Genomic DNA, 12,414 nt, shown 5'->3' with positions numbered 1-12,414 from the left:
TATATATATATATATATATATATATATATATATATATATATATATATATATATATATATATATATAATATATATACGTATATATCTCGTATATATATGTATATATGCATATACGAGACGTATATGACGTGTATATATATATATATATATATATATATATATATATATATATATATATATATATATATATATACGATGTGCTGATGCACCAGGGACATTTGTTGCACGAGATCGAGCATTTCCTTCAATGAGTTAAACATGGGGATAAGTGAGCATATGTATAAATAAGGTACGTTGTAATACATCATTACATACACCAACACAAGACAATGTGTTCTCCGTTGTGTTTGGTTAAGACTTAACAGCCCCAGAAGCTGAAGCCATGCATAGAGTCACATCACAATCCACCAGAGCGATCTTGTGCTCAGTGTCGCATCACAATCCACCAAAGCGATCTTGTGCTCAGTGTCGCATCACAATCCACCAAAGCGATCTTGTGCTCAGTGTCGCATCACAATCCACCAAAGCGATCTTGTGCTCAGTGTCGCATCACAATCCACCAAAGCGATCTCGTGCTCAGTGTCACATCACAATCCACCAAAGCGATCTTGTGCTCAGTGCCACATCACAATCCACCAAAGCGATCTTGTGCTCAGTGTCACATCGCAATCCACGAGAGCGATCTTGTGCGCAGTGTCACATCACAATCCACCAAAGCGATCTTGTGCGCAGTGAAAATAGTCATGGTTAGTACCTCGTAATAGTCACTGTGCTGACCAGATTTTAAACCCAGAAAATATAGCAGAGGTGATTGGATCTCCCGGCAGTTCATGCGGCTAAGTGGCCGAATGTTTACACCTCTGAACTTGCAGGTTAATCGATGGGCCGTGATTTGGCGTTGAATTGAAAAGATGACGTCAGAGAAGCGCCGTACGGCTTATGGTCTGTGTGAGAGCGGCCGCACCCACGTGAAAACTACAACCTCCAACTTACAGAGCGGAGCATCGGAGATATGCCGCACGGGCCGTGGGGCTCAGCTGGCACGCGCCAGTCTGCTCTGTAGACTTCCCTGTTACTGCATGCTAATAATATGCATGCATGAGGGACTTACATCGAGGAGCAGCCTCGCATGCATGGCCGACGCTGATCTGCTGATCAAGGCGAGCCAACAAGACTTGGGCGTCGTTTGTGTTGAATTGGAGAGATCAATAGAGATCTTCGACCGTGCGAGGTGTTCAGAACTGACTTGACTGCGGTGATCGTCGAAGTTTGTTATGGTGGCCTTGTGTTCTACACACCAGGTGTTTCGCGCGTGCCAGCCTTATGACACCATGGCGAGGAATTAATGGGTAAAGAATCAAAACCGCCGACTTTAGATTACGTCACTATCAAGGAGCTCAGGGGCATGATCGCTGTAAAAAGCTTTTAAGATATCACTCGCATAATTATTATTTATGAACAACAAATAATAATGTAAATAATACCTGCAATCGCCATACTCAGAATGTGATACTGCACTCATATTAGAAGATTTTAATGATACAGACTCACGGGGCAAAACCTGGGAACCATTTTTAGCTCCTGCAGTCGGGCTAGCTGGGTGAAGGGATCGCTAGTTGGCGATCCCTTCACCATGCATCTCATCCTGTGCGTTCCAGCGTGTGTTTGATCTGTCGGCTTCGATTATCGAGGCGGGCCACCTGATTACCCTAGGAAAGCTCAAAGGCGCTCATTTTAAAGACTATCAAATCGGTCAGAGCGTAATCACACAGGAGCGCGGTCCACAGCCAGCTACATCACTTTAGAAGCGCGTGACTCGTGGCGCGTCACGCGTGTACGCTGCGCCACGGCGCTCCATTGAGATCCCAGTGACGTCACGCATCCGGCGCAGGGCCGTGACGTGGCCTTCCCCTATGACACAGCGAGCTAAATCCGCCCCGCCGCCAGCCTGCGTCGATCAGAAGCGGCCGCCGCCGGCGCCAGCGTCGCCGGCAATATTTGGATTCGTTGACGAGCGGCTGACTTTGGCAGCTGGTGCGTCGGCTGACCTGGTACGTGGGTGCCGGCGGCGGGCTGGGCCCTGCTCGCTCGGCGCGCGTGAGCCAGAGACGGGCTGGGGCTGCCAGGTGGCGGTGCATCGGACGGGCAAGAGGGATCTGCAGCATCCGGCAGAGGTAGGCATCGGCGGCGCTCTTGGACCCCAAACCCATAGTGGTGCTGGGTGGCATCAGTGGTACTCCTGGGTCCTACGCCCTTGGTGGTGCTGCGTGGCATCAATGGTACTCCTGGGTCCTACGCCCTTGGTGGTGACGGGTAGCATCGCTGGCACTCTTGGGTCCCCTGCCCTTGGTGGTGCTTGGTGTGTATTTTGATGTAACAGCCGTATATGACATTTAGGGGCGCGTGTAAAACACATCTCCCAGCTGCATTGAAGTAATTCCTGAGCTTGCGTATACTTGAGTAACGCTAGGTTTGAGGCGTTACAAAACGTTTGGAAGTAACGATCATTAGTTATGGACTGAAAAGAAAGAATGGGCGTTGCCCCCTGTAAGTGCAACATTCCTTGACGATAAGGGGCTGCTTGCATATGGCACGGCGACAATCGATCCACTCCATCCGTCCACAATGGCGTTTTGACGCAAACGCAAATCTACTTTTGGTTATATGAAGTCATGAAATTGTTCATTCTGGCACAATTAATCGGCACGGAATTACCCGCCTGTCACGCTCAAGCGAACAAACCAGTAACTCTTTCCGCTGTCTGGTGCGTAAATTATCGCCGAGCATTGAACCGGCAAACTAGACCTTTGCACTGCGAGTCAGATTCATATACAGTTAACATAGCGTTGGCTCTGCCGCGGAGGTAAAATGGTTATTGCACTGTTCTCATACTGGCGCCATACGCCTGGAGAAGCGTTGGCACTTGGCTCAAAGCCCAACATAATGTGCTATCTCACGGAGCAGTTGTAAAACATGTGATTGGGCCGGCGCCCGCTCCAGGAAACAAGCTTGGCTTTTTCCTGACATGACACATCTGCTGACAGTGACTTACAGGCGCAGATGCGCCCAGCGCGTTTGGGGGATGCTGTCATGGCGCTCAAACTGCGCGCTGCTGACGACAGCCCCAGACCAACCGTGCTTGATGGTGACAGCCCCAGGCCAACCGTGCCTGATGGCGACAGCCCCAGACCAACCGTGCTTGATGGCGACAGCCCCAGACCAACCGTGCTTGATGGCGACGTCTGACCGTGGGATTTGCCTTCCATGGGCTAGATAATCCCGAGCCCCTGCGACGTCGGTGGGCCGTGGGCTTTACCCTCTGTGAGCTTACGACAGTGACTCGTCGGCTAGACCCTACCCGAGCCTCTGTGACGTCAGTGGGCCGTGGGCTTTACCTTCCGTGAGCTTCGACAGTGAATCGCGGGCTAGACCCTACCCAGGCCTCTGTGACGTCAGTGGGCCGTGGGCAGATTCAGTCACTCTGTAGGCGGATCCGGGACCCGGCTGGGCCTCTGTGGCGACGGTTGGCTGAGTTAGTCAGCTCTTTAAGCAGGTCGTGTTTTGACGGTGGGAATGTTTTCGGGCGCGGACGTGCGTCATTGGGCGCAGGCAGGCGATCCCAGCCGAGGCATCCATTACAGGGGGCACATTGGGCACAGGCAGGCGATCCCAGCCATAACATCCATTACAGGGGGCACATCGGGCGCAGACAGGTGATCCCAGTCGCGACAGCCATTGCAGGGGCCGGGGGTACCTAATCTAGGTGCAGCTTTCCAATGTCCGGGTCGAATGGCCCCGGTCAATGTCGTCAATGAATGGAAATGGCGGACTAGTTTTGGATGCCGTTTTGGAGAAGCCGGTGTGGGGTAACCAAGCTGATAACCAGAATCCTCCATCTCTAGCTGGCTTAACTCGCAGCGAACTGGCGGGCGGACGCCTTAACTCACAGCGAACTGGCTGGCGGATGCCTTAAAAAGACTAGGAGAAGCCATCTGGGCTGCTGAGCTGGTCTCGGGCTGAGCTTCCCCGACCTTAATCCATCTGATCCAGCACGTTCAAATTCATGCTGCCATTCAGCCTGCCGTTTTCCAAGTTCTGAATCCGATCCGATTGATCCCATCAGCCGTCGCCGTTGAGGGAGCGCCTGCCGACAGAGCCCGCCGCGCCCCGCATCACCGCACGTCCCGCCGTTGAGGGAGCGCCTGCCGACAGAGCCCGCCGCGCCCTGCATCACCGCACGTCCCGCCGTTGAGGGAGCGCCTGCCGACAGAGCCCGCCGCGCCCTGCATCACCGCACGTCCCGCCGTTGAGGGAGCGCCTGCCGACAGAGCCCGCCGCGCCCTGCATCACCGCACGTCCCGCCGTTGAGGGAGCGCCTGCCGGCAGAGTCCGCCGCGCCCTGCATCACCGCACGCCCTCTGTCTCGCAGGCGGGGCGGGCGAACAGGATGGCGTCGACCACCAGCTCCCAGTACCGGCATCAGGAGAGAAGTGTCACCGGCCGGCCCGGCAGGCCGGAAAACTGGGATCAGCAGCTCGGTAAGCCGGTGGCGGAGGTGGCAGGTCACGGCAGGCCACCGGGCGCGCGGTGGCCTGCCGTGACCTGCACACCGGGCGCGCGGGTGGGGACCGGTGGTCATGGCCGCGGCACGCGCCTGTAAGAAGCCAACGGCCGCAGGGATAATCTGTGCGCGAGGCGGTGCTTATCAGGCTTAGCGATTTTTAAAAGTTTTCGGTGACAGCATGCTTCTGCATCTACGACTGCAGACGGTGGTGTTGTGTTATGCAAAAGCAGCGGTGAAAGCATGTGATAAAAGGTTAGATCTGCTGTGACACATGTAAAAATGAACTATTCGTTTCTGAAAACTGTGCATGAAAATAACTGACTGAAAACTTCGCTTTGGCTCACACATGGTTCATGGAGCGTTTCCATATCTTTGCCCATGAAGCAATTTGTTTGGGAATATAGGGGAATGTTGGGAAAATTTGGGAAAACCCAAGCTTTGCAAACTGGACTAAAAATTATTGTGGATTTTCCAAGGTTTTTCGATTGAGCTCCTGCCATCGGCTATCACTTGGAGAAATTTTAGGTTTTCTTAAATTTTCTTCCTTGACCGTCGTATTTGGGATTTGCCTGATGAGGCCATTCTTCAGTGCGCAATCGCCATAGGCAGTTCTGGGAGCGCTTGGAATTCCCTGACGGACATTTGGGGGAAAGGCTTTGGGATCAGATCAGATCAGATCAGAGCACCATTGGGATCAGACATGTTTCAGGGTGGAGTCGCCATAGGCCGCTTGGTGAGCTCACCGGACACCCCGGTTGAGGACCCGACGCTCGAACACCCGACCCGACCTTCGGAAAATAAAAAGGAAACAGTCTGGAATAGGTTGGCGATCCCTTTGCCAATATCTTGACAAACTTCTGGAGCTTTCCCAAGCATTTCTCAACTGGAAAGGTCGGAACCGATAGGGATACCTCGAGTGAGATCGAACCAAAACTGCTTGCTGAGTAATATCTGGAAATCTGTTCGCAACAGCCACGCACGCAGCACCCACCAGTCCCTGCAGTCGCATAAGTAGCACGATCCGGCCGGTCTGCCGTTGCAGACACACTGCTGTCGGACCTGAACGAGAGCACGGGGCCGGGGCAGGGCGGCGGTCCGCCGGCCCGCGGCGGCGCCCCCGTCCAGGGAGGCGCGCTGCCAGGCTCGGAGGACTTTCACGAGCGCTGCGAGTACACCAGCCCCGATCAGCGCACGCGTACGGTGGAGGAGCGCAGCCAGCGCACGGCGCGCGCTGGCGACGGCGTGAGTTTGCCGTCGACTCCGACGGAACCAGGCGTCGAACTCGACGCTGGCGGCGTGTCGGCTCACCGCCGCCGGCCGCCCAGGTGTTGTTGCACGTCCGTAATGTCAATGTTGATGAGCACGTGGTGGATTTAGCACTGATGGCAGTGAGGTCATATAACGCGTAGTAGCGCCTTGGGTGGTAGCGATGTGCTGGCGGGGCACTTGTTGTACATCGTGTTGGAACTAAAAGCGCCGATGATGACGGGTTCACAGCAGGTGCAGCATGATCACCTGGCCGGGTTCACACTATGCGTCATGACGGCTCATTAGCCCTGGCTGCCCCAATGCTCCTGCGTCGTGTTGACCTCCACTGTAAGCTAGGTTCGGGTGGGCCGGCGGAGCCTGACCTGTGCTGACCTCTTTCCAGAGACAGATGGTCGCCAGACAGATGTACAAGTCTTCTCACTCTAGCAGCACCGGCCAACTGGCGGTCCTCCCCCCAGGTGAGCAGTAAACAACAGAGTGTCCTTGATTAAGGTATTTGACCTGCGTGGTAGCTTGTGCTGCCAGCGGTTTGCAATGTTTGATAGTTGTGAACGCAAGGTATCGGCTGTTTGCACCGCACGAAAACATCGTTTCCTCTGGTCGTTAACCAGGGAGTCAGTGGTGCGCGCACATAGCGAGGAGGCCTTATGACACTTTTACCTCTGTAGGGTTTAGTTTAAAGATTTGATCCGTACTTTAGTTCACGGATCATTGAAAGGGAAAATGACGATCTTTGGCCAGAGTTCTGAATTGTTAACGACGTTAAATACGCTTTAAATTTGTAACGGCACATTCGCGATATTCCAGCCCCAGCATTTGATACGACGCCAACGAAGGAAAATGGCGTGGACATGGATAGCCTGCTTGATCAAATCGACGTTTCAAACAATACGACAGCCTCAAGTAAGTCAAGAGATGGGAGCAGTTCTGCTGGGCACTTCCATCATTGAACATGTAGCGTGAAAATGAACACTGTAATTTGTTTCCTCGCCAGCCAAATCGGAGGACCCATAGTTCACTACCTTAGTGTCCTTTACGCGATTGTCTGGCCCTGTCAAGGCTGCATCGACCATGCGATTGTCTGGCCCTGTCAAGGCTGCATCGACCATGCGATTGTCTGGCCCTCCCAAGGCTGCATCGGCTGTGCGATTCAATCGGAGATATCACATCATCAGGCGTACATCGAGCACATCGTGCGAGTCTGAAGCTCACTTGTTGCCCGGCCTGTTTCCAGATGCAGCTCCGCGGCCCCATTCCAAGGGGTGAGCATACCGCGCACGCGACACGTCGCCAACGATACCACGCACGCGGCGGGGACGCCGCAGCGACAGCTGACTGAACAGCATGCAGCAAATATGCCACAATGTGCCGATGGCATGCTTTGAGAATGTTCTTATGATATGCAAAGTGGACCATTGGAATGTGGATATCGATACTCAGCTAGGCCAGCGTTTGCTTGCGTACCATTTGGCCATGCGGACATGGCACACATCCCGTTTCTCCAAAGGCTACCCTGCCCAATAGCGGCGAGACTTATCTGCAGTTTGATGTGTGGCATCTTCCTCCCTCTCTCTCGACGTGGTTGGGGTGGCGACCGCACTGACCCTCACCTCCCTGCCCTGTCGCCACAGCCGGTCGCCGGGGCTGCCGGACGAGCCGTCGCTGCTGGTGCCGGACATCAGTCAGCCGGCGCCGGCCGGGCACATGCGCGTCACCAAGTACCAGTACCGCAGCTCCCAGCAGCGCTCCGTCAGCCCGCAGCCGGCGCCGGCAGCGCCCCATCCCGACCTCACGCCTCGCGACATCCGCGACGTCCTGTCCAAGCCGTGGCCGGCGGTGCAGGCGCCGCCGGCGGTGAAGACGCCGCCGGCGGTGCCGCCCAAGCCGCGGCCGACGCCGCGGGAGCCTGAGCTCACGCACATGACGGTGACGGAGCGCTCCAGCGCGGCGTCCTCGCTGGACCGGGTGCCGGCGCCGCCGCCGCAGCAGCCTGGCACCAACACCACCATCAACTACCACATCTACAACTATGGCGCCGGCGGCCCGGACGGCCCGCCGACCGCCCCCGACTCGGGCGTCAGCACCCTGGAGCGGTACGAGACCCGCCAGCAGAGCCCGCCGGGACCCTCTCAGCCAGCCCTGGCCGCCGGCCGGCCCGGAGAGCACCGTCAGCAGCCTGCAGCGGTACGAGATGCGCCAGCAGAGCTCGACGGGCCCCGCCAGTCGGCCCTGGCCGCCTGCTGGGACCGAGAGCTGCGTCGAGCGACACGAGACGCGCTCGCAGGCGGCGCCGGCACCGCTGGGCCGGCCGCCCTCGCCGTACGACACGCCCTACCCGGGTCCGCAGGCGGAGCGGTACCACACTCGCACCGTCACCACGGAGATGGAGCGCACCCGCTCCGGGTACGACGGCGCCGGCGCCGAGACGACCAGGGAAGACGGAGCGCCGAGGCCGCTGGTGCCGTCCGGACCGCAGGTGGGGCTGGAGCCGGGGAAGGGATTCTGTTGCCGTTTTCTTTGGAACTGACTTATGCGGCACTAAAAGTGGGATATTTCGGTCGCGTGCTCACCAAGTGGTAGAGGTTTTATTGATTTTCGTAGGACTGGTGGTTAAAAGCATAATCGATTAACGCTGGATCCTAAATAAACAGACGCGTGCAACCCAACTACGCCTAGCGCCTGTACAAATGTTTGCGAGACGTGCTTGTATTTTGTCTACGGTGCTCTGAGTCACATCGAGCCTGATGTTGTGAGCCTCCTGCTGCCTTAACTAAACTAACCTGAAACTGTGTAAACTCGACAGGGCGTCTCGTCCAAACTGATTCAGCATATCAATTACACAAGCCGTACATGCATTAAGTTGTGCGTCAGCTACCAGAGTTCATCACCACGTTTAAACACACAAGCTGCACCAGCTCCACTTTTTCAGAAGTTGCACTTGAGTCACGCAAATTGAACATCGCGCCTGCTTTCAGTGAGTGATGCCCCGCTGTGGTCGTCATGACCGATACAGCAGCGCTGCTCTCCTGCAGCAGAGCTGACTGCCCAGACCATAGGCCTCAGTTAGTGGCACCCTGCTGCGGTTGACATGACAGACATAGCAGCGCTGCTCTCCTGCAGCAGAGCTGACTCCCCCGACCGCAACAGTTGCCAGGTCGGCACTATGTCTGACGGACGACCCCCTCCCCTGGCGCTCCAGGACGGCACGTACGCGGACGGCCCGCGGCGCCGTGACGTCAGCTCGAGGTCAGTTCAGGTCACCGAGCCGGCCGGCAGCGGGCCGGACGCGGAGCGGCCCCAGGTGGCGCACTCGCAGGACCAGCAGCAGCGCGCTACGCCCGGCGTGTACTACCCGCCGGACGACGCCGACTGCGAGACCAAGGTACCTCCACTACGGAGAGCTCCGACCGAGCAGCGGCAGCGCTCGGAAACGCCAGTCACCGTCGCCATGGGGGCATGCCTGTTTTAAAACTGCCGCGTCTCACTAGCCAACGGAGTGCGCTCAACTGTCCGCTTTTTCTAGCTCTTCGCGGAGAAGCTGGGCAAAGCTTCCCCGTGATGGCATTGGAATGCGACGAGACGGACTTAATCAGAGTTGGAAGCGTGTGCTGTGCCCAGCCCGTTTTGTCTGCTGACCCGAGACTCGTCCCATTGTACCCAACCGCGTAATGGGGTCATGCATACATGCACAAATGCGCTGACTGTGCTTTTGTACCGGCATGACGTTCAGCGAGACAAGGACAGGGTTAGTTCAAAGCTCTCCTCTACCCTGGATGTATGTGGTAAAGTGTGTCTGCAGCGAAGCGGATATGGGTATAAGACCGGTGAGGGGAGAGGGCCCCGCTCCGCCATTTGACATTTCTGCTTCTGGCTGTGCTGAACTCTTTTCGTCCGTCAATGACCATTATAGGGCTACGTGAATAGGGCTACAGGGATACATTTTGGGTAGCACTAACGTGTTTCAGGCAAAGAGACGCCAGCCTTGGCTTGGAGCTTGGCTACTAGTTGCACCGTTGCTAAGTATGGGGAATTTGCGTGCAAAAAGTTCCTCATTGGAGGCATTCCACTCATGGTTTCCACGTCAGAACACTATGAAAACACTATTGTCTACTTTAAGCACAGAGGTAGGAGGTGTAGCACCGACTCCCACTCCACCTAGAGGCCATTCGACGAGGCCCCTGCGAGTGTTCAGGAGTAAATCTAAGCGGGAGTAGCCGTGAGGTCAACTCAGGGCTGACAGTCAGCACATGCTCACGACTAGAATACAGCGATGCCGGGTAAGGAGAGGACAGGGCAGTGGATGATACCTCATTCCCAGTCGTGTACCAACTTTCACTGGTGTGGCTTTTACCGTCACGATGCCTTTCAGTTCAAGACTAAAGAATCGCACAAGAACGGCAACACCAAGACGGGATTCAAGGCAAAGGGCAAGTACAAAGCACATGGAGGCTCCAAGCAGAAGGAAGCCAAGGGAGGCAAGACGATCCCCATTTGTCTCCCCCTGTGTGGCGGTGCGGCGTGCAGCATTATGTAGGGTGACATCTAGTGGTGACATTCAGAACTCGGCCGGGTGGTGCCATCTGTTGATTGAACTCGAACTACAGCTGCGCGTATCACCCGGCGTCAGCGTGTTTTGCTGGCGCCATGATCGAGTCGGACCGTACGAACGCGCTCAACGTGCAACTGCGATGACCAAAACGCTTTACGCCTGAGGGTTATGGAGGCATCGACGGCAGTGTTGAGCGTGGACGGGGGCATGTGAAGCACTCTGTGTTTTGAGGGCAAAACTGGTGCATTCATGTCACAATCTGTACGGATCGAATGCCGACACGTTGGCCGGAAGGATCGCCACGCAGTGTTTGAGAATGAATGGCCCGTTCATGGCACTGGGCCTGCCCCCAAAGAAATTAATCTCGAAGTTGGTAGGCGGAACGTCACAGCATACTCCCTAACTCCGTTGGCAACGTTGTTGCCCGATTTTCTCTGTTGTGCTGTAAGTTACCGATTTTAGGCCAAAACGCGGTCTAACTGAAGTTGCATACTGCATAGTGGTATTTCCATCATTACAGCGTTTTAGTGGACATGATAGAGAGGAAGACAACGCAGAACAGAACGGCAATTTAAGCGTTAGCGTTGTGTTACGATAGAAATCATGCTTTTTGGGTTCAGTTTTCTCCTTGCTCTGAGCGAATAGATGGGAAGCCTTTTGGGGCAGGGACAATTACTTAATGAGTGCGATCAGGAAAAAGTTTCGTTATAAATATCCAGCAGGAGGCGCATCGAAGCTAATTGCGAAATTATTTTTGCAATGCGCCCTCTTGCCTTCTTGCCTGCCTGCGCTTTTACTGAGAAGACACCCAATCAACTCCTGGTAGAGTCAGGGCAAATGTTGACTGAGGGTGCACAGAGTGTTGTTTGCAGACTGCTGTCATTTTTAACGTTGAGTGTTTGGTCTTGCCAAATGTTCTAGTCATCGTCTGACTCCGCACAGTGCATGAAGCTTGGAAAGAATGAATAACTCCCTGGACACGCGACAAAATGTGAATACAGATGTTTACCAGGGAGCGTTGAGGTTTTGTTTTAAGCAGCAGTGTTGAGGGCGCGCAACTGAAGGGCCGAGGGCAACGCCCGCCAACGTAAGTGAAATATGTTAGTTCCCCTGCTTGTCCAGTGGTATGAAACTGCAACTGAGAGCGCTTGGAGCACTAACTCCACCTCTCTGTGAGCCCTCCGCCGGTAGACGTTGCTTTTGGGGCCCTACACTTTTGATGGGGCCCCATTTTTCAACCCTCTCGGGAACACTCGATCGTTCGAGGTCTCCCACATTGGGTTTTAGGTACTTACTATCTTAATGGAGAGCCCTATGCTCCGATCTGGGGCATTTGATAACCTGCTTGGGTGCAGTCAAACTTTCGGTGGGTCTCCACACTGGGTCATGGGTACTTCTTATTTGAATGGAGGGCCCTACGCTGTTGTCGGGGGCCCACCTGTTGAGCTGTTCGGGCCGGTGGTGGATCCAGGGGACACGGGCCATGCCCCTCCCGTTCTGCCCCGAGGGGTCACAGGCTCCGAAGAGACTCATAGCCTGCTGAACGGACGCAGTTTCCCGACACAAAATAACAAAATTGGACGTCTTTAGACTTCCAGACAACCAAGAAACGTCGCAAGCCAAAGTGAGAAGCTCATGCACAGACAGAGGTCATTCTTCCCTGAATAATGTGACATGTTGCATGTGCATGCCCTGGTGATTGTGCATGTGCTTTTGGTGTCTCTTGCTACACTGGCTTGCATGGTGGTTGCTTGCTGCATGCAGTCGTAGACGCTCTCGTTGCTTCATGTTGTATGCTCCTATGCTGGCTCCCAGGGCTGCACGCTGAGTATGGTTGGTTGCCAGGTAACGAGTCCTTTGCATGTGTTGCAGAACAAGTGTCAGGCTGGACGGTGTGCTACTTTCTGAATAAACCTCAGTTTGACAGTTGGCATAATAAGGGAGTGGTGCTTGGGGATATTTTGAGGCTCATCGCGCTGTCCAGAGGCCCTACGCAGTCGCCGGAGGCTCTGTATGTCCTAGATCCTCGACGG

The 12,414-nt window shown here is 55.1% G+C and overlaps 1 protein-coding gene across 1 annotated transcript; it reads left to right on the top strand.

Moving 5' to 3' along the window:
• Positions 1–8,009: 8,009 nt before the first annotated feature.
• On the top strand, positions 8,010–10,818 carry LOC119095847 (uncharacterized). The gene is made up of 3 exons (XM_037218699.1): positions 8,010–8,308; positions 9,032–9,214; positions 10,202–10,818. The coding sequence occupies exons 1-3, from the start codon at positions 8,024–8,026 to the stop codon at positions 10,364–10,366; spliced, it is 633 nt and encodes a 210-aa protein (XP_037074594.1). The 5' UTR covers positions 8,010–8,023; the 3' UTR covers positions 10,367–10,818.
• The last annotated feature ends 1,596 nt before the right edge of the window (positions 10,819–12,414 follow it).

Source organism: Pollicipes pollicipes, unplaced genomic scaffold (genome assembly GCF_011947565.3).
Source record: "Pollicipes pollicipes isolate AB1234 unplaced genomic scaffold, Ppol_2.1 Scaffold_4219;HRSCAF=4965_pilon_pilon_pilon, whole genome shotgun sequence".
NCBI lineage: Eukaryota > Metazoa > Arthropoda > Thecostraca > Pollicipedomorpha > Pollicipedidae > Pollicipes > Pollicipes pollicipes.
The sequence above is the reverse complement of the archived record's forward strand: the minus strand, read 5'-3'. Positions and strand labels throughout refer to the sequence as shown.

Excerpts from the sequence above, each read along its gene's own strand:
- LOC119095847 (XM_037218699.1), top strand. The coding sequence starts at position 8,024 with ATGCGCCAGCAGAGCTCGACGGGCCCCGCCAGTCGGCCCTGGCCGCCT. Across the intron at positions 8,309-9,031 it reads TGGTGCCGTCCGGACCGCAG|GACGGCACGTACGCGGACGG; the intron begins GTGGGGCTGGAG and ends CTGGCGCTCCAG. Across the intron at positions 9,215-10,201 it reads ACGCCGACTGCGAGACCAAG|TTCAAGACTAAAGAATCGCA; the intron begins GTACCTCCACTA and ends GATGCCTTTCAG.